At 38.6% G+C, this 26,982-nt stretch overlaps 1 protein-coding gene and 1 long non-coding RNA gene across 6 annotated transcripts in view; one reads left to right on the forward strand and one right to left on the reverse strand.

Annotated features, from left to right (window-relative positions):
• The first annotated feature begins 191 nt into the window (after positions 1-191).
• On the forward strand, positions 192-26,860 carry TFRC (transferrin receptor). 2 transcript variants are annotated; one of them, XM_060150409.1, is made up of 19 exons: positions 192-242; positions 6,313-6,371; positions 6,927-7,137; positions 7,651-7,861; positions 9,012-9,161; positions 9,334-9,445; positions 11,176-11,289; positions 12,924-13,022; positions 13,404-13,543; positions 15,035-15,192; positions 15,912-16,031; positions 17,182-17,267; positions 17,494-17,557; positions 18,738-18,805; positions 19,517-19,575; positions 19,772-19,853; positions 21,846-22,067; positions 23,054-23,194; positions 23,814-26,860. In XM_060150409.1, the coding sequence occupies exons 2-19, from the start codon at positions 6,336-6,338 to the stop codon at positions 24,054-24,056; spliced, it is 2,316 nt and encodes a 771-aa protein (XP_060006392.1). In that variant the 5' UTR covers positions 192-242; positions 6,313-6,335; the 3' UTR covers positions 24,057-26,860. The 2 variants fall into 2 exon arrangements, with proteins under 2 accessions (XP_060006392.1, XP_060006393.1); XM_060150410.1 differs by lacking the exon at positions 11,176-11,289.
• The window catches only part of LOC132521125 (uncharacterized), a 44,840-nt gene continuing 23,699 nt past the window's right edge, over positions 5,842-26,982 (reverse strand). For 2 of the 4 annotated variants that reach the window (XR_009540740.1, XR_009540737.1), the window contains 2 exons: positions 8,601-8,775; positions 7,013-7,300 (listed from right to left, as the gene is read on the reverse strand). This is a non-coding gene — a long non-coding RNA (uncharacterized LOC132521125). The other 2 variants (XR_009540739.1, XR_009540738.1) reach the window with 2 other exon arrangements.

Genomic DNA, 26,982 nt, shown 5'->3' on the forward strand with positions numbered 1-26,982 from the left:
TCGGGTCCCGCGCTCCAGCGAAGGGCCCCCAATCCGGCTGCGTGCCCACCCCTAGCCCCGGGCTGTCTGTTTCCAGAGCGCCTCCTAAGGTGTACGTGAGGCAGGAAGTGACGCAAAGGGTCTCCGAGGATCTGGAGAGGGCGGGAGACTATAAACGGCAGACTGCAGGCAACCAACCCATCAGAGGGCGTCAGCATCGGCCGGTGACGGGTAGTGGAGCGGCGGACCCGGGAGGCGCCTGTGTGAGTGACACGCTGCTGCTAGAATCCCGCTGACCCTCCTGCCCTCCCTTCAGCCTAAGGGGCTGCTCCGAGCAGTCTCGGGTGCGGCCCTCCGGCGTGCAGTCCAGCAGCCTCGGGGAGTCGCGGGCGCGGGAAGGCTGCAGCGCCTCCGGGTGGGGCGGGAGGGGGTGCGCGCCGCGTGGCGGCGGGGAAGGGGTTGCGGCGGAGAGCGGAGTAGCCTGCAAGTGCAAGCAGGGTAGAGCCGCGCTGCAGAGTGGGGCTGCCCTACCTTTCTCTTCCTCTTGGTGCCCTCCTCCTCTCGGCCCCCGACTGGCGAATGGATTCTGTTAGGGCCCTGAGGGCGAGATGAGGGGTGCCCCACTGTCGCTCTGAGCTCCGCCATTCTTTTTCCGGCTCCTCAGGCCACCCGGATCCCTTGTCCTCAGTAGCTTGCCCTTAAAAGATGCAGGCCCTCGTGGGACAGCCCTAGCCTGAGGGCTCGGGAGCGAGGCGTGAGCCACGCTGCCGCAGCGCAGAGCCGCTGTGCGGGGAGCACGTGGCCGCTCTAGGAAGAGTTCCCAGGGAATGGCTGTCGCGGTGCGTGGGTGACCTTGAGCTCGTAGCCTTTGGATTCCTCGGGGCCCTCCCGGGCCCTGGTCTCATCGCTGTCCTCGACTAGATTACTGTGTCCTGGGCATTTAGGCGGGGGTTTCTATAAGCTGTATATTTGAACTCTAGTACAACCTGATCTTTCAGCGCTGCCCGTTGGCCTTGTGTGTGGGTTCTCAGTTTTCCCAAGGCAGAAGCCGACTGAAAACCGCAGGTGTTGATATTAAGAATATTCGGATTGCTAGGCCCTCCTCACTAACAGATGGGAGACTGTAGGAATAAGACTTATACTTTGTGAAAGCTATGGTCTAGAGACTAAATAAAAGCTATTTGGATTGGAATCGGCTTTTGCCTTCAGGAAATTAGGGATATGGTATAAAAAGGCTGTGCCGTATGGTATAAATAGGCTTAGAGACCCATTGTGTCACTGTTTCGGGTGGACAGCTTTCTAAGCTCGTAGTGGGGAGAGTGGGTAAGTTGTGACTTGACTCGTGTTAACGTCCTCCCTCTGCCTACTGCTTGTGGCGACTTTGGGTATACCAAGGAAATTGATTGCTGCTGCTTTTTTCGGAGAAGATTGAAGTAGGAAATAGTTGCCCTGTTACAAATATTTGGATACCTTTATTCTAGGTTTCGATAGGACTTTGGAATACTAAATGCTGATTCTATCTAGGTTTCGATAGGACTTTGGAATACTAAATGCTAGGGAGTTTGACCTTACTGACAAAGACATTTAAGGTGATTTCCAGAAGTGGTTTTCTACCTTTTTTTTTTTTTTTTTTTGGTGGTATCTTATTTCCCCGACCGGGGATCGAACCCACATCCCCTGCAGTGGAAGCTCGGAGTCTTTACCACTGGACTGCCAGGGAGGTCCCTGATTTTCTGCTTTGAAAATTAAGGTTAGGCTATCTAAAGTATACTTGTTTGCCCTGTTGTTTTCCCCCCCCTCAATTTTGGATTATAATAAACTCAATATGCTTCACAAGAAAATCCAGAATTTAAAAAATTTTGTCATTGATATGAAATATTTTCCAAAAGTCTATATATAGCATAGCATCCTTTAACTTTTCTTTGATGGAATGTTCTGACAAGAACATTGTAGTGGTGGCTGTGAACCTAGCCTGTGCTGAAGATTGTTGGATAGCAAACAACTCAGCTAACTCTGCCCTAAGGGGTGACATTTATTTGCCTCTGATAATGTAGTTATCTGTAATGGAGAAGGCTCCCAGCTAAACTTGAATCAGACAACAACTGAAAGCTCCTAAAAATGATTCTCTGAGGCCGTTTGGAACTCTTCTGTGTGTGTGCCTTCTGTCTGCTCTCGCAGATGAGCACTACACAAATAGACCGCAGGGACTTCAGGTGGTCCTGACCTTCAAGTTGAGCAATCTTTTTTTCAGAAAGCTAAATAGGAATGAAGATTTTGCTTGTTTTTTTTTTTTTATTTCCTCCACTGCCTTTTCATTTTAGGCCCGGAAAGTTAACTCTGGAAGCTAGTAAAGACCTTGACCAACCGTCTCTTTACAGTTTTTCTACTTTTTAAAGTTTCCCTACTACCCAAGCTTTACCCATTGATTTCAGGATAAACCAAAATAGTAGCAAGGATGGGAAGATCCCACGTCCAAGGTTTTCATCATATTCTCTTTCATATAATTTCCAAATGATATGAAAAGTGAACTTCATATACATTAAGCATGCCCCCGTACGTTAACAAATAAAATATCTTTAGTCTTTGTTGATTATGATATAATTGCATATTAAGTATTATAGGATAGGGATATCAGTCAGAGAAGGCTTCATAGAGATGGCCCTTGAGCAGATCCTGGAAGAAATGAATAGGACTTTAAGAACAGAGGAAGAATGTTAGTGGGTACAGGCAGGGGCTGGATTCTGTCTCATTTTGGAGAAGATAGAGGGCGGCGAAGTAATTAGGTAGTGTAGGTCTCTAGAACAGAGCCTCAAAAGCAGGCAGAGGAACTTCGTTTTATGTGACCTCCAAGGACTTGAAACTGTGGCTTGTTTTCTAAATTGAAATGGGCTTGTCAATAATAACAAATAAGTGTCTTATTTTTATTTCAGGTAAAATGGAGTAGCAGCTTTGGGTATGTTTTATATATAGGTGAAAGTATATTTTGGTACCTGATCCCCACAGCCCTTTAGCTGTACATATTTTGTACAGAACTATTGTTTTAAGACATCCCAAAGTAGCTTAAGACCATAAGATAATTACTGTATTTAAAAAAAAATTAAATAGAAATGCCACATTTCAAGAAAGTAGGAATAAGATGATTTGAACTTGAAAGAAGTTTGGGGCTGTAGTCTAGCGAGTACCTTTGCTTGCCTCCTGTCTTCCATCCCATGGCTCAATTAAAAAACATTTCAGATCTTCCTTCCATTTCATGTTCAAAACATGTGGGGCTCTGGTTTTGCTTACCTTAATTTTCATTATTGTGAGAAACTGAATAGTTTTCCCAGTTATCACTGAGAACACCAAAGATAATACAAGATGCTAATATGAATAAAAATCAAGGTGATGTTTGGTTTGTCTCTTGTAATAGATTGTTAGCACTGGTGGTGACATCTTGAAAGAAGCCAAATAATGGTTGTTTGCCTTTTATACATAGTCTTGTAAGAGAACTACTTGTTTATAGACTGGTATATAACTGGTATGAAAAGTTTCTCTCCCATGCTTTTAGAACACGTAAATTAGAGTTATTTCAGTTAGAAGAAAATTCATTAAGGGTTCTTTGAAATAGCTTTACTATGTGTGAGATTATTTTGAAAGAATAACTCAATTTTGTTATGTGTAAAAACTTCAGGAATAACTTTTCTGGATATCATAGAATTAATTGTGTTCTTCACAGATGTGGGGTTAAATGATGGAGTTAAAATGGAAATTACCTAGGTCACACTTTTTTTCCTCTGACTTGATTTCTTTTATGTTATAGTCTTAATGTTGTGTCTGGGGATTGAAAATAGAAATAGTGTATCTGTTTTCTCAGTAAAAAATATACTTTTAATTATACAAAATCATGGCATGTGCTATTAATGTTTTTTCAGACTTGCAATCCTCAATCTCATTGTTTATTTAAATCTTTTATGTAGATCATTTATTTAAATATGTTGTCACTTTAGTCTTTAAAACTAGAAGCCTTGAGGAATGGCTGGGTCAGATGAATATTAAACTGGTAAGCTGTTTTTTCCTAGAAAACGGTGATTAAAGTTGGTTCAGGGTGGGGCCTTCTAGTTCTGGCTCTAGTGATTGGGTCTGTACGGTTCTGGTGCAGTGATAGTGATAAGCTTTTTGTACCACATGGGGCAAGAGATTGTGCTTCTAAGAATATGACCTATTGCTTATTGGCTCCGGTCTTTAAAGCTTGGGGATTAAAAATTTTTTTTTGTTAATAGGTTTTGATAGACTTTTCTAATGCCAGTTTTTATAATTTCTTTGTTTTACAATCTGCATGTATATCACAGGTTGCTTTGTGCAATGTGGGTGTTAAATGTGCTATGAGTGTACTTGTAGTGGAGGAAAAGCTTTAAAATAGTATGAAATAAATGTCCATTTTATACATCTCAACATACTATCACTTTCAAGCATCTAGATGGACTCAAACCAAATTAATTAGAAAATCTAGATTTCAGTTAATACCTACGCTTTAACTTAAGACTCTCTCTTGGTTACAGAGGTGTAGTTTGCTTTGAAAAAAGTTGAAATTAATTTCTTAAATTTCTGGAGATGAGAACGCGCTTTCTATAAAACCAGTTTTATAGAAACCCATTGGACTTCATTTTTAGATTATCAGTTTTCAGCCTTGAGCAAGTCACTTAACGTCTCAAATAACTGGCCTTTTCATCTGTAAAATAGCATACTCTGTTTTTCTTTTACCTATTCTTTTTGCATCGAAGATCTATCAAATCATTTGTTAGGAACTGTTCATTTAATCAGAAAGATCAGGTTCTCTCTCCTTTTCTATTGGCGGTGATTTGTTACGGATTTGTGTAGCATAACCAGTCTTGACTTAATTTTACTTTTGTTAGGTTTTTTTTTTTTTCCAGGTGCTAGTCTATTTTCTTTTGTATTTGTCCCTTTTCTTTGACTACTAAATTCAGTTACTTAAATCTACTTACCATGGATAACATTCTAACTAGTTTTCCTCACATTTTTTTCTTTTTTAAATAAATTTTTTGGCTGCATTGGGTCTTTGTTGCTGCGCACGGGCTTTCTCCAGTTGCAGCAAATGGGGGCTGCTCTTCTTTGCAGTGCGTGGGCTTCTCATTGCGGTGGCTTCTCTTGTTGAGGAGCACGGGCTGTAGGCGCACGGGCATCGGTAGTTGTGGCACGCGGGCTCAGTAGTTGTGGCGCATGGGCTTAGTTGCTCCGCGGCATGTGGGATCATCCCGGACCAGGGCTCGAACCGTGTCCCTTGTGCTGGCAGGCGGATTCTTAACCACTGCGCCACAAGGGAAGTCCCAGTTTTCCTCACTTTTTTTTTTTTTTTTTTTTTTGTGGTACGCGGGCCTCTCACTGTTGTGGCCTCTCCCGTTGCGGAGCACAGGCTCCGGACGCGCAGGCTCAGCGGACGTGGCTCACGGGCCCAGCCGCTCCGCGGCATGTGGGATCTTCCCGGACCGGGGCACGAACCAGTGTCCCCTGCATCGGCAGGCAGACTCTCAACCACTGCGCCACCAGGGAAGCCCCTTCCTCACATTTTTTTTTTTTTTTTTTTTATTTGCGGTACGCGGGCCTCTCACTGCCGTGGCCTCTCCCGTCGCGGAGCACAGGCTCCGGACGCGCAGGCCCAGCGGCCATGGCTCATGGGCCCAGCCACTCCACGGCATGTGGGATCTTCCCGGACCGGGGCACGAACCCGCGCATCCCCTGCATCGGCAGGCGGACTCTCAACCACTGCGCCACCAGGGAAGCCCCTCCTCACATTTTTAATTTAAAAAAATTTCAAACCTACAGGAAAAGCTGAAATAATATTACAATGTATATCCATTACCTAGATTCACTGATCGTTAACCACATTTCCTTTATTTCTTACATACTTTTTAAACTGAACTCTTTGGAATTAAGTGACAGACATCACAATACTTCATCCTTAAATTCTTTGGCATTCATCTCCTAAGAACAAGGGCGTTCTCCTCCAAAAAACACAATACCATTATCACACTCCTAAATCTAATATTGATACAATCCTGTTATCTAGGATACAGTCTATATTCAAATTTCTTGTTTCTTCCAATAATGTCCTTCAAGCTGCCCACCCCCTGCCCCAATTTAGATCTAATCAAGGATCACACTAAATTTAGTTGTCATGTAAACTAAATATTTTGGTTAAAGACCGTTTCTAGAAAGGTGATAATATATTTAAAAGGATATTTGATATACAATAATCTAATGTGGTAATGAAAAGTCCTCACCAGTCTGATACAGTGGTATGTACCTCATTATATTAATTCTCTATTTTACTACTAGGCTCTTCTGTGTGGCAGCTCGCAATGATGGATCAAGCAAGATCAGCATTCTCTAACTTGGTAAGATTTTCAGTAAGAAAGATTTCTCTGTCACCAGTTTGCAAGAATACGAAGTATACAAGGATGGCTTTCACCCAGTAAGCAGGAGATAATACCCAAAGCTGTCATCAGGTATTCATTTATATTCGAAGTGGTGGTCTTGAGGCGTAACTGATCTCACAAAGGAAGGGTATATTCAGTCTTGAGTAGAGCTAATTATGGAAAATCTTGTAAGAAGTTTCAGGGCAGAGAGACAATCAAGTAGGTAAGATGAAGTAAAGAAAGCACTGGTCAAATTGTATACCAGTAGACATGCATAACAGAAACCCTGAATGAAAAGTCTGAATGAGATGAAGGCCAGTGTGTGATCCAGCCCTCATCTGCCGTTGACAGAACTGGGCACAGAGGAGAATGCTGATTTGAAGGGGGAACTTTTTTCCTTGAGAATGTATAGCAAGTCATAGTAATGGCCCAATAATATGTATAACACCTCACCAAACTTTCTTTAACTGTCCCTATTCCCTTTCTTCTCTCATAATGCTTTCTCTCTGTCCTTTTTTCTTTTTTAAATATCAGTTTGGTGGAGAACCATTGTCATATACCCGGTTTAGTCTGGCTCGGCAAGTCGATGGCGATAACAGTCATGTGGAGATGAAACTAGCTGTAGATGAAGAAGAAAATGTTGACAATAACATGAGGGGTAACCACACCAATGTCACAAAACCAAAAAGGTTAAATGGATATATCTGCTATGGGACTATTGCTGTAATCGTCTTTTTCTTGATTGGTAAGAATGGCCATTCAAAACTTAAATGTTCCTTGTCACCAACTCTAGGAATTCTGTCCATCCAGCTCAGCAAACATTTATTTCGTACCTTTTTATGTGCCATTGTGCAAGGCACTAGGAATACAATGATGGCTAAGACTCTGTACCTGCCTTTGAGGTTAACCTGGTGGGAGAAGAGAGACACATGAATCATTTCAGTGTAATGTGCAAATGTTATACTAGAAATATGCACAGGATATTTGTATCATAGACCCTGGACCTGAGGATTCAAGGAAGGCTTCGGGGGAAGAAAAGGTACCTTTGCTTTGAAAAGGTAACTGTTTAAAGTAAAATTATTATATAATAGATTGGTTTAAAATAGACAAAATGGAGATGCATTACTTACTTTCAAATGGCTTACAATTTGATTAAAACCAGTATTTTCAAGGGTTAGCTGAAAATATTAACAATTCTTATAGGAATAGATTATAAATGAAATTCTATGAGTTCAGCTCTGAAACTTTTTATCCTTAGGATTTATGATTGGCTACTTGGGCTATTGTAAACGTGTAGAACCAAAAGCCGATTGTGAGAGACCGGCAGGAAGAGAGCCTTCGTGCACAGAGGAGACAGAAACTTTCGAAACAGAAGAGCAGCTCCCCGAAACACGTCGCATATTTTGGGCAGACCTCAAATCAATGTTGTCCAAGAGACTGGATGCCATAGACTTCACCAGTGCCATCAAGTAAGCTTGAGCTGCTTTACAAGTTCAACCTCAGTGCCTACACAAATATTGATTATTAGGTGCAGTGGAAAAAAACAAAGGTGATAGTCTGGAGGAAACGCTTTATACAATAGGCGAGACTTCCCATGTTCAGTTAGAGCGTAAAGAGTCAGTAAAGAACTCGAACTATGTTGTTAGGAAAAAATGTTAGAATTTCTGTGGGGACTCTCCTTTTTTTTAAGAAAATTCACAGGCTCTTGATCTTTTTGTCGTCTGGTTCTTTGTAGCCTGTTGCTTGCTGTCAGACTTTCTTCTGCTCCGATTTTCCGTCTCAACCCCTTGTAAGTCATGCTGAGCCCTGCTACTATCCATAAGGGCATCGGTAGCCTTTTTCATCCTCTAGTTCAGAACTAACTTGACTGCCCAGCTTGATATGTCTCTAGTATTTCTTGATTTCTTCTGGTTCTCACTCAATCTATACCCTAAGAAGTGTCCATAAGTTTCCTGTCCTTAGAGTTTTAAGGTCTTCTTTGGACACATATCTAACTCCGTATATAGAACAAATCAACTTTTACCTTTTGTTAGCCCCCTATAATTTCAATGGTACAGTAATTCTTTTTGTCTTAAATTAGAAATCTTGGCATTTTTTACTTCATCTGGTGAATACTTCTGTGGATACTGTATATTAGGCATTATGGATAAAGTGAGGATAAGGTCTATCAAAAAAAGATCATATAACTAATATGATGTGGATACTTACAAAGAGTCATGGGAAAGAAAGCGGAACGAAGAGGAGTTTTGCTTCCGGGGTATTCAGAATGCTTCAAAAGAGTGAAAGTTGAAGCTGTAAATCTTGAGTTCACCACTAGCAATACTATCTTTCATTTTGCTTACAGAAGATCTTCTGGAAGCTACTCATTTCCCCTAAAATTACCCTAAGCAGATACATCAGATAAAGAGGTTTTAACAAGTTTGAAGTCACAAATTCCCTAAAATATAGGCACACAGTTTTTTTCTTCTAAGCTTGTCTCTATCTGGTTAATCCAGGATTTTGGGTCACAGTTAATTTATTTTTTTGACTTACGCTTTTAAAACGATTTGCTTGATACTTGAGTTCAATGCTTATTTTAGGTTAAACTTCAGTTCATTTAAGTGACATTTTTTCCTCCAGGATGCTGAATGGAAATTCTTATGTCCCTCGTGAGGCTGGATCTCAAAAAGATGAAAGCCTTGCTTTTTACATTGAAAATCAGTTCCGTGAACTTAAACTCAGCAAAGCCTGGCATGATGAACATTTTGTTAAGATTCAGGTCAAAGGCAGGTATGTTGAAAGATGGTAACCTTATTTTATAAGAAGTAGCTATTCTCAGGTGTGCTAATTATAGCGAAGACCTTCAAAATAAATAATGCAAGTCAAACGCTAAATGTATTAAATCCATTTAATTTGTTTCTCAGGAATGCCTTAGCTTCATTTTAACTTAATCTTTTTTTAGCAATGCTCACAACTCGGTGACCATAGTGAGTGAGAGCGGCAGCAGCAGTACGGTGTACCTGGTGGAGAATCCCGAGGGTTATGTGGCGTATAGTAAGGCTACGACAGTTACTGTGAGTAAGGCAAAACTGTGCGTGAGACATTTTTCCCTGTTGAATAGCTCAAAAACTCATTGTCTTTACTGTACTTAGTATAAATTTACTTACAAAATGTAACTGACCTTGGGATATTTTTTGTTCTCAACCCTCCTAAGCCATAGTTAAAATAAAATCCCAAGTCCTCATCTTGGTTAGCAAGGCCCTCAGTAATTCTCCTGCTCCCCTCTTTGCTCACTCTGCTGTGGCCACTCTAACCTCCCTGCTGTTCCTCAAACCCTCAAACTCAAGCATGCTCCCACCTCACGGCCTTTATAGAAATCGCCTTTCCCTTTGCCTGGCCCACTCTTCCCTTAAATATTAGCATGGCTTCTTCCCTCACTCTGTGCACGTCTCTTCCCAGCATTACCTCCCTAGGGAAGTCTTCCTTGATTATCTGATCAAAAATGTCCTTCCTCTAATCACTTCTCCTTATCCTGCTTTATTTTTCTTCCTAGTACTTATAGCACCTGACTTTATTTACTTGTTTCCACACTAGAATGTAAACTACATGAAGGGCTAGGGGTTGGTTTCATGTTCTGCTATGTCCCAGAGTCTTGGACAGTGCCTGACACATGGTAGTATTTACTAAATGAATTCATGTATCAGGTACCCCCTTATGTGGGGACAGATATAAATAACCGTCTCAGCTGGAGTCTAATCTTAGTTTGGTTCTTTAATGCTTGATCTTTTAAAATTTAGGCAAATATGGCCAAACTACTATAGAAATTAAAAAACAGCTAGATAGATCTATCTAGGTTTTTTAGGTTAAAAACCACATATTTATATGCTGGGGTCTATCTAAAAACTGCCTTCTGAGCCAAATGAAGTTTTAGAGTTGTTCTCTGCCTTCCTGCTTTACCTGTGCTGTATTACTTTCCCACAAGCCAGTGGTTTGGAGGCGGGTAGATTGTTCTGTTAAAGAACGTGGAGAGTTTTGATTCACCTGTGAGCTTTCTATATTTAGATATTTGGTTGTTAATGTCAGTTCATAGCTGTATGTCTGAACTAGGAGCATTATGATAACAGCTTATAAAAACATCTAAAAGTTGATCTATGCAAGTCATTTTATTATAAAACAATTTTCAGACAGATTTATTATCAGAACTTTTAGTTAATTCTTATGTCCTCAATTGTCTGGAGTTCAAGTGTGGGAACATTATGTAATTGGTACTGCCTTGGCTAGCCTACCATATTTATATTGATAGATGTCTCTTTGCTTAAGGATATCTTATTATCCTTTCTCTTCCCCCCAGATATCTGAAGCAATGTAAATTAATTGATGTAAATAATCAATGTTAATTAAAGGCATCATAAGATAATAAATGGCATGAATATAGGAGACCAGAAATCTTTTTTTTAAAATTTTTTTTTAACATCTTTATTGGGGTATAATTGCTTTACAATGGTGTGTTAGTTTCTGCTTTATAACAAAGTGAATCAGTCATACATAAACATATGTTCCCATATGTCTTCCCTCTTGCGTCTCCCTCCCTCTCACCCTCCCTAAAGACCAGAAATCTTGACTTCACTCCTGTTAACCCTGACCAGTTTTGACTTTAGAACTCTCATATTCTTTCCTGGCCTCGGCCTTCTTTTTTTTCTCTCTTGGTTTTCTCTCTTGGGTTTGACCTGTAAAATATTTGGTGGCAGACTCTGTCGCTATTCTAATACCATAATGCTCATTGAATCTAATGTCTTTATTCTAGGGTAAACTGGTCCATGCTAATTTTGGCACTAAAAAAGACTTTGAGGATTTAAATATGCCTGTGAATGGATCTTTAGTGATTGTTAGAGCAGGGAAAATTACTTTTGCTGAAAAGGTGAGTATGAGTTATTAAATACATTGGTATCATAACATTCTTCAGCTAAATGGTATTGTTAATTTTCTTACATTCTGAAAACCATCTGTCTTACACTCTCATACCTGATAATATAATTTATTAAAGTACTCTACAAATCAAATAAGTTCCAGTTATCTAAAGTTATAGGATACTTCCAAAACTGGCATATCCACTTGGAGTATTTTGCAGTCGTTGTCTTTCAATAAAAATGCAATAATCAGAAATGCTTAAGTGAAAGAAGTTTAAATTGTGTCTATGTAACTGAGTTATATATAGAATATATTATATATATAAGATTCAGTTATAACTATGTTTTCTAAAAAGGAAAATTAAAAGTCACCTATACATGGCTTAGAATGGAAAGACAGTGGCTGTTTTGGATGGGTTTTTATTATTTCTCTTATCTTCTGAACTCTCCTTAAGAGTTAGTTAAACTTTGTTGTGCAGCCACATTGAATTGTTTCTTTTTTACTTTTTAAATTGAGTTTAATCCACATACCATAAAATTCACTCTTTAAAGTGTATAGTTCAGTTTTTAGTATATTCACAGGTTGTGCAACAATCACCATGATCTAATTCCAGAATATTTTTATCGTCCCCTAAAAAAACCCCATACCAGCAGCAGTCACTCCCCATTCCCCGCTCCTAGTCCCTGGCAATCACTAATCTACTCTCTGTTTCTATGGATTTGCCTCTTCTGGACATTTTATATGAAGGGACTCATACAATATTTTGCGTCTTTTGACTGGCTTCTTTTCACTTAGCATAATGTTTTCAAGGTTCATCCATGTTGTAGCATTAATCAGTACTTCATTTCTTTTTTTTGCTGAATAGAATTCTACTGTGCGGATATACCACATTTTGCTTGGCTACTTGTCAATTGATGGACATTCGGGCTGTGTCCACTTTCTGGCTTTATTAATAATGTTACAATAAACATTCATTTACGTGTTTCTATGTGAATAGATATTTCTAATTCTCTTGTGTATCTACCTAGGAGTGGGATTGCTGGGTCATATGGTAACTCTGTTTAGCTTTTTGAGTATATAATATTTTTGAAATGACAACATTTTAGAAATGGAGGAGAGGTTAGGTTAGTGGTTGCCAGGAGTTGAGGGTGGAAAGGAAGTGGGTGTGGATATCAAATGGCAATGGGAAGGATCTTTGTGGTATTAAAACTAATTGTTCAATATTTTGATTGTTTAGAACTTAATACACACAAACACAGAAATGAGTACAAGTAAAACTGGGGAAATCTGAATAATATTAGTGGATTGTATTGTATCAATGTTAATATTCAGGCTCTTACATTATAGTTTTGCAAAGTTTGACTAATGGGAGAAACTGGGCAAAGTTTACAATGGATCTCTATTACTTCTTAAAACTGCAAATGAATCTACAATTATCTCATTAAAAATTTCAGTTAAATTTTTTAAAAAAGAGTTAAATTTTAAGGCAAGTATTTTTTTCTAAACATATAAGCTATTTGAAACATTGGGAGTACTGGTGTAGTCTGCTGTAACCCTTTGTCTTTCAGTATAAGTTCAGTATGTATTCTTCTAATTTTGGTTGATTAGATCTTCATTTTCTGAGCTTTACCTGTTTTTCTTTAGGCTGCAAATGCTGAAAGTTTAAATGCAATCGGTGTCTTGATATACATGGACCAGACTAAATTTCCCATTGTTAATGCAGATCTTCCAGTTTTTGGACATGTGAGTTTTTATTTCTTGAGTAAATGAGTTACTGGGTTCTCCAAATTGTTGCTGGATTCCATCTACATTAATAGAAAGAGAACTGTGCCATCCTTAAATACTCTTTTTCCCTTGGAGAGTTTTAGCAGTAAGTGAGAAGATGAATTACATGACTTTGAGACCTAATTATTACTTACTGCTAAAAGTACTTTATCAGTCGTATCTTGAATTGAGAATTTGACATATGCCATATAAAAGTAAGAGTCACATATTATAGAACCACTCAGACTTTCAAACTTTAAGGTGCTAAACCAAACTCAGGTTATAGCCCCATACTGAATTTGAATCTTATAGGGATTTCTTGAATAAATGCCTGAGCTAATTATTCTTTTGTTTTACTAGGCTCATCTGGGAACAGGTGACCCTTACACACCTGGATTCCCTTCTTTCAATCACACTCAGTTTCCACCATCTCAGTCATCAGGATTGCCTAACATCCCTGTCCAAACAATTTCCAGAGCTGGTGCAGAAAAGCTATTTCAGTAAGTTCTCATTTGAAAACTGTAATGCAGGGTCAGGTTTTATGATTAGGGAGAAATAATAATAATTTGTTGATTTGATAAAATCTTAAAACAATTGGCCATAATTTTCCACATTTTGGACATTTTGAGGATGGTTAGCTGTTAACTTGGTGTAGATAAAAATGAAATTTTTCCTCCATAACGTGATCTTAATAATAGACATTGGATTTATAAACTCAAGGAGTCCTTGTTCAATCCACCCAGTGAATTTCTTGTGTAATATTCCTGGCATAGCTTCTGCTTAAGTACTTCCTGTGGTAAAGCATTTTGTTACCTATGGCAACCCGTCCAATTATTGGAGATCTATAAGAATTTGTATTGAGCTGAAATCGTATTCCCTGGAACACTCATTAGTTCTGGATTTTCTTTTGAAGCAACAGAATGATTCAAGTTTCCTTGTCTATAGATTGAATATCCTCAGTTCTCATGACAGTTTCCAGATGCTTTATAGTCATGATTAGTCCTTCTGGATATCTCCCTAGTGTATTAGTACCCTCTTTAGAAATAGAACTCAGTCTGATTAGAGTACATGTCATTAATTTTTTATCTTGATCTGGATATATTCCCCACCTGGTATTGGCATGGGATGTCAGTCTAGTTTCAAAACTCATGTGAGCATTTATTTGCTATGTGACATAGAACAAGTCACTCTTAACCCCATTGATCATGTTTCTTTGACTTAATCGGATAGCTATAAAGTATATTCTACTTAGCAGGGTTACTGGTATCAAATGAAGAGCCATCTACATGTAAGGACTTTCATATATCCTATATGGCTATTAATAATGCTGTTTAAGAGGTTTTTGTAATGGATGATTCTTTTTGACTAAAATCAAACTGAGACTCAGTTAATTCTTCCTACCATCTACAAGTCTTTCCTAACCTATGAAGCCAGCCCCTTATCTTCTTGTGTAGTGGGGAGTAATGATGTTTTGACATATTTATGTAAGTAAGCCGTTTTAGAGTAGTCAGTGTTTGAATAACACAGGAGGAATCAGGTAGGGGAAGATATCTAACCTAACTACCAGCAGCATGAGAGTATTCTTTCTTAACTGAAATAAGAATGTATACTACCCTTGTTAGTGGAGAGTTAGGAAACAGGAGAATATATTAATGGACTTTTATGTATAAGAACTTCCTTCCGAGTCCATCTTGGAATCTATTTCAAATGTAAATTGTAGCTATGTCTCTGGCAGAAAGGCACACATCAGATGGGATAGGTAATACTTTTAGAAAACATTGGTTAAATTAGGAAGTAACTCATGATTTTCAAATGACCGCCTACAGATCAGTAAAAACACAAATGTTTGGCCACTAGTGAATAATTTTGTATGTTCTGTTTATATGTCCTCTTAACCTAGAACTTTACTGGACAGTAGGAAGGACTGACTTTGTAAACTGGGGGGAGGTTAACAATAACTCAGAACTCTGATCTCTGTTTTCTACTTCTAGACATATGGAAGGAGACTGTCCTCCTATTTGGGGATTAGACTCTTCATGTAAGCTGGTATCCTCACAGAACAAGAATGTGAAGCTCACTGTGAACAATGTGCTGAAAGAGATAAGAATTTTTAACATCTTTGGAGTTATTAAGGGCTTTGAAGAACCAGGTAAAGATCCTTGGGGGGTTTTCGTTTGTTTTGTTTTCCTTACTCTTAAGGATGTGGCCAGAGGGAGGGAGTGCAGGAAGGCTGACTTGGCTTGGTTTCCTGAAATGCTAAATCTTATCTGTCCTAAAGGAACTGTTCAGGTGTCAGTTTTAGTGGGAGGTAATAAGGCCCTAGGAAATTAACTTGTCAAAAACTGACCATTATGACTAGAAAATCTCTTGTAAGTTATTAAATAGACCAGAGGTAAGCAAATTTCTTCTTAAGGGGGCAAATAATAAACATGTTGCAGGCCATACAGTCTCCACTGCAACTCTTCAACTCTGCCATTGTAGCATAAAAATAGCCATGGACAATATGGGAATGCAGGCTGTAGTCTGCCAATGTATCTGAATGCCATCAAATAATAATATTTCGTAAGGAAAGCCCTTGGACTTCAGTGCTTATTAGACAACTAGCACAAATAAGTAGTCAGTGAGTAACCTTATTGGTAATGTAGAAAAAAGAGTAGCAGTATGAATAAGGGAAAAGAGATCAGTATTGTCATGTGAATTTTTTAATCCCTAGAGTCCTAAGTCAGATCTGAAGGAAGGCTCTCTTACCCTTAATACGTATACTACATTGTTACCCTTCTACTAATGTGCTTACTCTAGACTTCAATATTAGAAAACAATTTAAAAGCTGATTGTATAATTTATCTTTTTTTTTTTTTTTTAATTAAGATCGCTATGTTATAGTAGGGGCCCAGAGGGATGCCTGGGGTCCTGGAGCTGCAAAGTCCAGTGTAGGAACAAGTCTCCTATTGAAACTTGCCCAGATACTTTCCGATATGGTCTTAAAAGGTAGAGTACAAATTTTGAGAACTTGAACATCTATGTACTGTATTTCTAAATGTTATAATATGCTTTGCTCACTTTTGCCTATACTCTTATGGTTCACTTGTGTTAGACCCTGAATTCTTAAGTACAAAGCAGGTTGCCTTTTGTTGTATCTGCCTTTGACTTTGAAACAGCTTTCTGTGCAGTGCCTTCATTGTACTGGGAATCATGAGTTTCTTTGAGATGCTGGAAAGCATTATATTGGGCCCTAAATTCTTAGTTTGACATATCCAGAATGATACGGCAAATCTAACATGGTCCCTAAGGAATCTATTTGAAAGCAAGCAGTGTCATACCTTTGCACTAATGTTCTATAGTTTTGTTATAAAATGATAATATATAACTTAAATATTTATAAATACAACATAGAATATGTATTTATATATTTGATTTATAAATATATAATATTATATAGTATATAATTTGTTTATGTAAGAAAGGCTTCCTTTCAAGCCTTTCTCCCATAGTACTTGCCACTCTTTTGTACCCACCCACATGCAGACCCCCACCACATTCATGAATCTTTGCGTCATAGGGTAAGTTGCAGTGCTTAACTTTAATACAAAAGTACATTAATGCAGAAAAGTATATACCCAGGGGAGGGGGAGGGATGGAGGGTAGTGGCACATAAAACCCCCAAAGGAGCTGTCATTAATGTAATTTTTCTGAAGACCCACTCTTTTCCTAAACTTAAATTTGTGAGTTTTAATTTTATTTCAAACAGTTGTTTTTAAAGTAATCTAGTGTTTTAAGTGACTTACCGCTAGGCAAATTGTTTTCAAAGAAGATACTTTGGCTGTGATTTCAAATATCTCTTGGTCTGGAAGTTATAAGGGACTCAAAGAATGGAGGGTAAAAGAGTGAGGTCTAGGAAGCTGGTCCCTACTATGTACTTAAGATCTTATTTTCAAATGATCTCCTATCCTGTTCTTTGCTATATTACTTTAAAATTTTATTTCTATTTCTTTTTTTGGTTCTTTCACCTGGGGCCTCAAAAGGAAAAGAAATATTTCTGAATCTGCAGGCTTGAATTAGAAGTTTCTGATTTCATCTTAAGTCAGTTACCTACCTATAACCTTTACCAAGACAAAACTAACTTTCTGTTGTCTTTTAGGTCAGTTTAAACCCAGCAGGAGCATTGTCTTTGCCAGCTGGAGTGGTGGAGACTTTGGAGCTATTGGTGCCACTGAATGGCTAGAGGTATTATCTATATATCATCCATACCCAGAATGGGCACTCGAACTTGTATTGGCTTAAGCTGTCCTCCAGAAACCATGCTCTTTTAAATGTGATTATATCATTTTTACCTTTGTATATTTAGTTTCAATAGAATCCAAACTTAAACAGAAATCCCTAATAATAGCTACTGTCTGTGATAATTAAGTTAATACATATTAGTACATTTGTATTTTTCCTTCTCTTCTAGGGATACCTTGCCTCCTTGCATTTAAAGGCTTTCACTTACATTAACCTGGATAAAGCTGTTCTTGGTAAGTGTCCTTTCATTAGCCGTTTATAAATTTATAAACTACTTACAGAATAGTAGAAGAAAGCTTTCTAAAGCAGCACTTGTTATTTTTTACAATTTACATTGGATATAACCAGATCAAAAGATTAACTTAGTTTCCTTTTTTTTTTTTTTTGCGGTACGCGGGCCTCTTACTGTTGTGGCCTCTCCCGTTTCGGAGCACAGGCTCCGGACGCGCAGGCTCAGCGGCCATGGCTCACGGGCCCAGCCGCTCCACGGTATGTGGGATCCTCCTGGACTGGGGCACGAACCCGTGTCCCCTGCATCGACAGGCGGACTCAACCACTGTGCCACCTGGGAAGCCCTAGCTTCCTTTTAAATAGTGGATTAAGTTATAGAATGGGTACAGACTGCCTTGTCTGGAGCAATGGTCTTAATGTGGTCCCAGATCAGCAGCATCAGGATCACCTGGGAGCTGTTAGAAATGCAAAATTTCAGGCCCTACTCCAGACCTTTTGAATCAGAATCTGGAGCATAGTGTCCAGCAAACTGTGTTCTAACAAGTGCTTTAGGTGATTCAGTTGCACTAAAGTTTGAGAACCACTAGTTCTCTACTTTGGACCAGAAGGAACTAAACCGTATCAATAGAATGGTATTATTTCTAGAGACTAATTCACAACTTGCTAGATTGTGGCATCATGGATAGAAATACAAGGTAATCAAACTTCTGAAAGAGTTCGGTGTTATTTAACGTACAGATGTAGCTAGTGGATGAACTGGAGAGTAATGACATGTCTACTTTGGGAATAAAAAGGCGTTATAATTAAACTGAAATTTATTAGGTTAGTCATTATTGCCATTTTACCTTTGCAGCAGAATGTACTGAATATAGCAAGCTTACTGTAGCTAATAGATGCCTACCCTAACATGGGTGAACCAAAAAGATACCAGAAAAACAAGTCATTAACATTAAATATGCAAACTCAAGGAATAAGAGCTTCAGTTGAGTGAAATTAGGGTTATCAGTCACGAAAGAGCTTGACCCAACCATTTTTTTTAATCTACTTCATTAAGAGGATAGTTGTTGTATATGCCACTGATCTAGGTTATTGTCTTCCTGTTTGCCAAGTAGTTTTATAGAAGTAGCACTGTGCAAATTGCTTGACTAAAGAAAGAGCAATGTTAAAATAATCTCTTTGCAGGTACCAGCAAGTTCAAAGTTTCTTCCAGCCCACTGTTGTATTCGCTTATTGAGAAGACGATGCAAGATGTGAGTGTATACCTACTTATGAAAGTGTAATATAAATTAGACAAAAAATTAAGTTGAAAAACATTGATATTTAAACTGTAGGTGCCCACAGAGGTTATCTATAGAGTCAGAATGTTAAGGAAGGTTTAAATGAACTTGAACCATACCTGAGACTTAAATAAGAAGGCCAGATGAGATAGTCATTGAATAAAAACAGACATGTGAATGAGTGAGGAACAAAGTTTCCCTGATGGGATTAGAGACAATATATTGGAGTGACTGAAGTTGGAGAGAAATAAGGGTCAGGGAACTTGACCCTGATCCCATGGGAAACTAGGGATTGCTATAGGGTCTCCAACAGGGCAGTAATGTGCTTGCAGGTTAGGCTGGCAGTAGTATAAAATGTGCTGGAAGGAAGAAACCAGAAAGAAGAGAGGCAGATCATAAAGACTAGAGAGGGCTTTTAAAACTGTGGGGAAGTCACCTTTAAAATGTTAAGAAGGAAAACTTCTTTTTTCTCACCATAACTAGAGGAACTAACAGCACGAGCCTAGTAGAAGTAACTTTAGAAATTTGGGATTGTTTTAACTGTCTTAAATTTTTTTCAAGAAGATATAATAAAAAATTTAATATTTTTAATAAATGTTTATAGAGAAAAATGTTAGTGACTAGCCTGAATGAATAAGTCCAGAAAGGTTCACTGTAATGATAAAATAATGTCTTATTTTACAGGTGAAACATCCAGTTACTGGGCTCTCTCTATATCGGGATAGCAACTGGATCAACAAAGTGTAAGTTGAGATAAGTGAATGAATAGCTAATAGAAAAGCAGAGTCACTCAGTAAGTAGCACCTACTGTGTTAGGTAGAGGTTTAAACATAACCTTGCAGTGAGTTAAAATTTACTTGGGGGTGGGGTAGGGTTGCATGTAGCACAGTCTTTTTCTTTAGATAACTTTCTAAAAACACATTCCTGCTTTTCTTGCAGCGAGAAACTTTCTTTTGATAATGCTGCTTTCCCTTTCCTTGCATATTCTGGAATCCCAGCAGTCTCTTTCTGTTTTTGTGAGGTAAGTCTGAAGAACGCTATGGCATTATATCTTAGATCTTCTTTCGTCAGTTTTGAGGCCAAGTTTGCTAGAGTGCTTAGTATGTTTTGAGAAGTTAGATACGTGCAGTTATTGTAATGTCCCTTATTATCAGTCTTAAGACAGAATTTTAATCTCAGCTTAGTTAGCATTTGAGTTTATTTGCTAAACTTCTTCAGTTATGCATGATGAGCTTTTTTGTTTTTGTTTTGCGGTGCGGGCCTCTCACTGTTGTGGCCTCTCCCATTGCGGAGCACAGGCTCCGGACGCGCAGGTTCAGGGGCCATGGCTCACGGGCCTAGCCTCTCCACGGCACTTGGGATCTTCCCGGACCGGGACACGAACCCGTGTCCCGTGCATCGGCAGGCGGGCTCTCAACCACTGCGTCACCAGGGAAGCCCCATGATGAGTTTTAATAATAAGGCCGTCTACTGAACAGTGCAGTATAGAATATTTCCTTCAAACAAAGTTCTACAGGATAATACTGTTCTTGATGCCTGTTGAAATATGGTTGTAGATGTTCATCCTGAAATGTTAGTCTCTTAAGCAGGGATTATAGATAAACGCAGAAAAACCAAACAGAGGTAAGATTTTTAAGAGACAGAACTTTGAACTGACCAAGTTGGAAAACAAAATTGACTTGGTACAAGAGCCAGTTAGAAGGCACTAAAAACCAGGCAGAGTAAAAAGCATGATGAAGGCTTCTGTGCTGAAGGCTAGAGTTGGAAAACCAGCTCCGTAGCAGGCTCTTCGGAGGTGTGAAGAGATCCCAGAGTTAGTCTGAGGGGTCAGGGTGGAAGCTGTTGACTTCGGCATCAAATTGATGATGCAGTAGAGGCCAGGTCCTTAATAGACTTCTTACCACTGGGTGTTTTAGCCTGGAACTAGGACGGAAAGGTGTGAAGTGAGGGAGTGATGAAAGATCTGGATTTGGAGATTAACATAGCTGGAATTCCCCTGACTTTCTGCTAGAGCAACAGTATGAATGGTATTGAAATATCTGGTCATTATGTACTTTAGGAAGAACTGAGTGTCAGGTCCTAGGGTTGAGGAAACTTATGGATGATTTCTGTTGACCTTCAGAAGTCATGTTTTTTTAAAAAACTTCTTAATGATTCCTAGCAGTGCTGGTTCAGAGGTATAGGTAATACAGATATATACAGTCTGAAAGTAAAGAATTGAGGTCAAACCAAAGGTTTGGCAATGAGTATCACCGGGGACAGTGGTAGGGAATACAGTTGAAGGAATAGCTACTAGGGGCTTCCCTGGTGGTGCAGTGGTTGAGAGTCCGCCTGCCGGTGCAGGGGACACGGGTTCGTGCCGCAGTCCGGGAAGATCGCACGTGCCGCGGAGCGGCTGGGCCCGTGACCCACGGCCGCTGAGCCTGCACGTCCGGAGCCTGTGCTCTGCAATGGGAGAGGCCACAACAGTGAGAGGCCTGCGTACCGCAAAAAAAAAAAAAAAAAAGAGCTACTAAAGTTGTCCAGTGAAAGTGGAGAGGAGTTCTTGTGAGCATCAAACGGTCTTGTTAGAAAGGTAACATGTATGAATGGATAAATGCTGCATGAAGAAGGAGGTAAATTTTTGTCTAAAAGTAACACTTTATATTGAAAGTACATTTCACGTGTGCTCTCCTCTTTCCTCATTAATATGGGCCAAACTTCCCAGAGAGAAGGGAATAAGGATATAGCCTCAAGGAATTTGGCTAGAAATCTGTTTAGGGTCTGTGATGTGATAGAACAGGGATTCTGTGGAACCTAGAAGAAACTAATCATTCCAGGAGTAGGCTAGGTTCAGAGGAGCTAGCAAAAGCCGTATCTTCTTAAAGTAGTGGATATGAGACAGAGTTGGAGTAGGAATATATTAGAAGCAAAGGAAGAATTACAGTTCCTATTACTTTGATGGGGAAACTAGAACGTGAGGTTCCTAGTCTTACAACCCACCTGAGTACATTAACCTACCTTTGTCTTCCAGGACACAGATTACCCTTATTTGGGTACTCCCATGGATACCTATGAGGTACTGAATCAGAATGTTCCTCAGTTGAACAAAATGGCACGTGCAGCAGCAGAAGTAGCCGGTCTGCTTGTGATTAAACTTACCCATGATGTTGAATTGAACCTGAACTATGAGATGTATAATGACAAAATACTTTGGTTTGTGAGAGAAATGAACCAGTTCAGAGCAGACATAAAGGTGAGCACTAACTAAAATCAGGTTCTTACTGCCGAAGTATCAAGCAGTTTGAAGAATAATGTTTAGCTGTTCCTGGGCAGCATGATTGGTAGCCAAAGTATGTTTTAAAGTGAACTGAAGTATAATTTTGCTTAGGATCCATAACTCATTTGAAAGGGAAGTTGGGAGGATGAAGGTTATAGATATAGGATAGACCACAGCAAGTCTTTCAGAATCTAAAATGGTGTTAAGCTTTCTCTCATTCATGTATTCCAAGCAACCCATAAAGAAGTTGGGCCTAGAGAATATAAAGATCTCAACTATGACTCTGAACCTACGAGTTTGGGCCACATGTGCCTTGCAGAGATGACATGGATGGAGAGAGAACATAGCCAGTGGTTCAAGTGTTATTTAGTGTTGATCCTTTGTGTCTAATATTCAAACATTTGATAAAACCAAATTAATTAATAAGTGGCTTTTATGGTACTAGAAGTCAATTTAACAGATGCCTTAAATGAAGTAAATCATTGATAACCGAATCCTAATTATTAGGATTGGCTTACTTGAAACTAATTGTAACTGATCAGAAACTGGGACTTACCAGATGGAAATAACTAGATTTTGAAGTTCACTGAACCAAAATGTTTGAAGTTTGCCACCAAAGGGAAATTGAACCGGAAAGAATATACTACACAGGATTATATACTTTTACTAAGTACATTATGTTACATTTCTTGATGAGGATGGTTTTCTTATGAGACTAAGAATGGATAACTGTACTATCTGCTGAGCTGAAATATGAGTGTGTTACGAGTTTATAAAGCTTGGAACCTCCTGTACAAGATGGTTAAGTCTAGCTTTTGCTGGCTTGAGCTTGTCTGTGAGTCTCACCCCCTTCTATCAGAATCATTTCAGTTAGTACACCTAAATTTAGAAAGGTATATAGAATAACATCCTTAGAAATATAACGTCTAATAAATAGTGAGTTTAATGTCTTTCTGCTTCAGGAGATGGGTCTGAATCTACAGTGGTTGTATTCTGCTCGTGGAGACTTCTTCCGTGCTACGTCTAGACTAACAACAGATTATAAGAATGCTGAGAGGACAAACAGATTTGTCATGAGGGAGATCAATGACCGTATCATGAAAGTACGTAAACCCTTAGAAAAGGAGGAATTCAAGTATGTGCATTTTTAATTGGTAAATCTTGTGTTTCTAAAAAGTAGAGTAATAATTCCAGGAGCCTAAAATCCTTTGCTGCTTTAGAATTCAGCACAAATTTTAACTTTTACTTATTAGCAAGGTATAAAGCCAACATATCTAAACTGGAAATACAAAAGACATCTGACGTCATATTAACTTTTTTAGGCTTTAAAAACATTTTAAAGAAGGGATCATTAATGGTTTTTAGCTGTCATTTTCTCTGTATTTCTGTTTAATTTAGCCCTTAGCTGCTTTTAGCCTAGTCTGCTTGTAAGAAGCAGAAGACTGCATTACAGTGGAAACTTGTAAACCTTCCCTATATAGGCTCTGACCAAAAAAAAAAAAAAAAAAAAACCCAATGCAGTTAGAGTTTACAAAGGAATTGACAAGTTGCTTTACAATTTTAACATTAGAAGATTAGTAGCCTGTTCTCAACATTCTTAAGTTCAGGGAAATTTTAACATTTGAAGTGAGAGAATGACAGTTGTTTTACTCTATCAGGTCCTTCCCTCACAACAAAAGTCACAGCACTGTGTAAGCTCCCTTGTATGTTTTGTTTTCGTAGGTGGAATATCACTTCCTGTCACCCTACGTATCTCCAAGAGAGTCTCCTTTCCGACATATCTTCTGGGGCTCTGGCTCTCACACTCTGTCAGCTTTACTAGAGCACTTAAAGCTGCGGCAGAAAAATAACGGTGCTTTTAATGAAACACTGTTGAAAAACCAGTTGGCTCTAGCAACTTGGACTATTCAGGGAGCTGCAAATGCCCTCTCTGGTGACATCTGGGACATTGACAATGAATTTTAAATGTGATACCTATAACTTATATAAGAACATCAGGGTAGTGTGGTTCCTAGACTTGTGTTGGTTGTGCTAAATTTTCAGTAGGGCTACAAAACCTAATATTGTTAAAATTCTACCCAATCTTGGTACTAATAGATGTCTTTAGGCAGCAGCTTTTAATACAGGGTAGGTACCTGCACTTCAAGTTAAAGTGACTAACCACTTAAAAAAATGTTCACGATAGAATATTTTCTCTGATTATCTCTAGGGTTTTAAGTGCTTTGTAATGGTAACTGCCTCTTTCCTGTTACAGTTATGAAAAAGTCAGAACCATTTATGTGAACTATTGCTCTAAATCCTAAGTACGTGAACTGGTATCTTTTGAATTGGAGGAGGAAGGTGATATCTGCTGAAGGTGGAAAGTGGTAGCTTAATGTGATTCTCCACCTTCACTGGATGCTATATAGGAGATCCCAGGCTGTAAGGCTTTACTCTCCACATGAGATCTCTGCCTTCTTTAAGGATTTAGCTCGTTTCCACATCTGAAAGTGAAACAGTTCACTTTCAGAAGAGATGGGACTTGTTTTCTTGCCAGTGAGGTCTGAAATAGAGGTCCTTCCGCTGCATAAAAGGAGGCTCAACTGTTTATCACAGGAGTAAGGCCTTAATGTGTTCACCTCAAGATTATGTATGAAAAGAGGAGACCAGAAGCCAAAGACCTAGTATATTTTCTCTTCCTCTGTCCCTTGTCCCATAAACCTTTGTTAGTTTTTTGTTTTTGTTTTTTCCGAGGTATTTTGAAAGAGAACCAAGTTTTAGGTGTTTAATTTCAAACTCAGTTCGTCAGACTTTAAAGAACACACTGCCAAATTTTGGCCAAAGTGTTAATTTTTTGGAAAAGCTTCCTGTCATTTTGGCACTGAGATATTTATTGTTTATTTATCAGTGACAGAGTTCACTATAAATGGTGTTTTTTTTATAGAAGATAATTATCGGAAGCAGTGCCTTCCATAATTATGACAGTTATACTGTCGTTTTTTTTTTAAATAATAGCAGCATCTGCTAATAAAACCCAACAGATACTGGAAGTTTTGCATTTGTGGTCGACACTTACGGGTGTTAGAAAACAACCTCAAGCCAAATAAAATTATAAAGCTAAGTCTTGGAGAAGAATTAAATTTAATTAGTGGTTGCTAATCAAGTTAAATTTCTATTTAGCTAATCAGATAAAAACAGCAGTTCTCCTAAATGCAGTGAATTGTGACCAAGTTATAAATTAATGTCACTTAAAAGCTGTGATCGTACTCATACATGCAAAATTTTACAGCTCAATTTATCCAAGGTGTAACTTTAATTCGAATTTTGCAAAATTTCCAGTACCTTTGTCACAAACCTAACTCACATTATCGGGAGCAGTGTCTTCCATAATGTATTAAGAACAAGGTAGTTTTTGCCTACCACAGTGTCTATATCGGAGACAGTGATCTCCATATGTTACACTAAGGGTGTACGTAATTATCGGGAACAGTGTTTCCCATAATTTTCTTCATGCAATGACGTCTTCAAAGCTTGAAGATCGTTAGTATCTAACATGTATTCCCAGCTCCCTATAATTCTCTTTTAGTTTTAGTTGCAGAAACATGGAGGTCATTAAGCATTTGGTGGATAACTTCAACCACTGTAAAATAAAATTACTTCCTTCAAGAGTCTTTGTTTTTAAACCTAACGTTGTGTTTTGTTATATTTGTGGTTTCCCCAGGTCTTCTGTTTAGCGGGATAGTGGCATACATTTATAATGTTTGCTGTTGTCAAATGAATTTAATTTTATCCCCTTATTTGCATGTTATCTCCTATAAACTTAGTTCATACAAGTTTGAATCCAGAATTGACCTTCTAGCTTAAAGCAGGGGAAACTTATATAGGAGTTTGGGGGGGAGGGAGGAGTGGAGGGTGTGGGGAGATGAAGCTTGCAGAAAGGTATTTGATCATGTCTCCCCAACCATTAGGATTTGGTGGTTATAAGTTAAACATAGATTTGAACAAATAAGTTTGAGGCTACATCAGTTAGGACTTTATTTTCTACTCAGCCATCATTATAAACCTGATAATCAGCTGTTTGTTCTAAGGCAGTTCAATACTGTCGCCTAAGAAAAACTCCACAGGGTCTCTTCAGATTCTTAAACTTAGTGTCATTTATGTAAGTTAAAATAGATGTAGATTAATACGGTCTCACTGATTTGACCATTCACAGTCTATTTTAGTCTTTACGGTGTTTTATCTTGAACTGATATTTAGTGGTAAGTGAAAAGGTCATAGCTGGGATTCCTGGTTTGAGTATCATTCTTTATCGTATTTTAATGAAAGTTCAGTGGCTTCAAGGCATATTATGAACAATGGGCATATATTTTACAACAGTAAATCTCTTCAGAAAACTTTTCTGTAGATAGGACTAAGTTATTTACAATCAAACAAGTCAGTAGTGGTAAGGGGCTTAATATTCCTGAATGAAATGTGTATCTGACTAGTGACAACCAACTGGTCTTCAGATTTTTTTTGTTTTAGATGTCATGTGCATTTTGAAGGTAAAGCATAAAATGAATGAGCTTTGTCATGATTCACTATTCTAGAACTTGCATGACCTTTATTGTGTTTCCTTTTGAATGTTCTTGAAATTTTAGTTGGCTAAACATGGTTTATTAGACTTGTCAACTTACTGCTCAGCTGTGTCTTCGTAAACAAGTGATATGCCCTTATAATTGTATACAATCTGGTATGTGCAACAATGTGGAGATTCCTTATCTGATTTAATAAAATGCTTGAACACTGTTGTCATTTTTAATAGACTTTTTAGATCAGTTTTAGGTTCCCAGGAAAACTGAGCAGAAAGTACAGAGAGGTCCCATATACTCCCTGCCTGCACACTGCTCCCACCCCAGTTTCCCCCACTATT

This window comes from Lagenorhynchus albirostris, chromosome 5 (assembly GCF_949774975.1).
Source record: "Lagenorhynchus albirostris chromosome 5, mLagAlb1.1, whole genome shotgun sequence".
NCBI classification, from domain to species: domain Eukaryota; kingdom Metazoa; phylum Chordata; class Mammalia; order Artiodactyla; family Delphinidae; genus Lagenorhynchus; species Lagenorhynchus albirostris.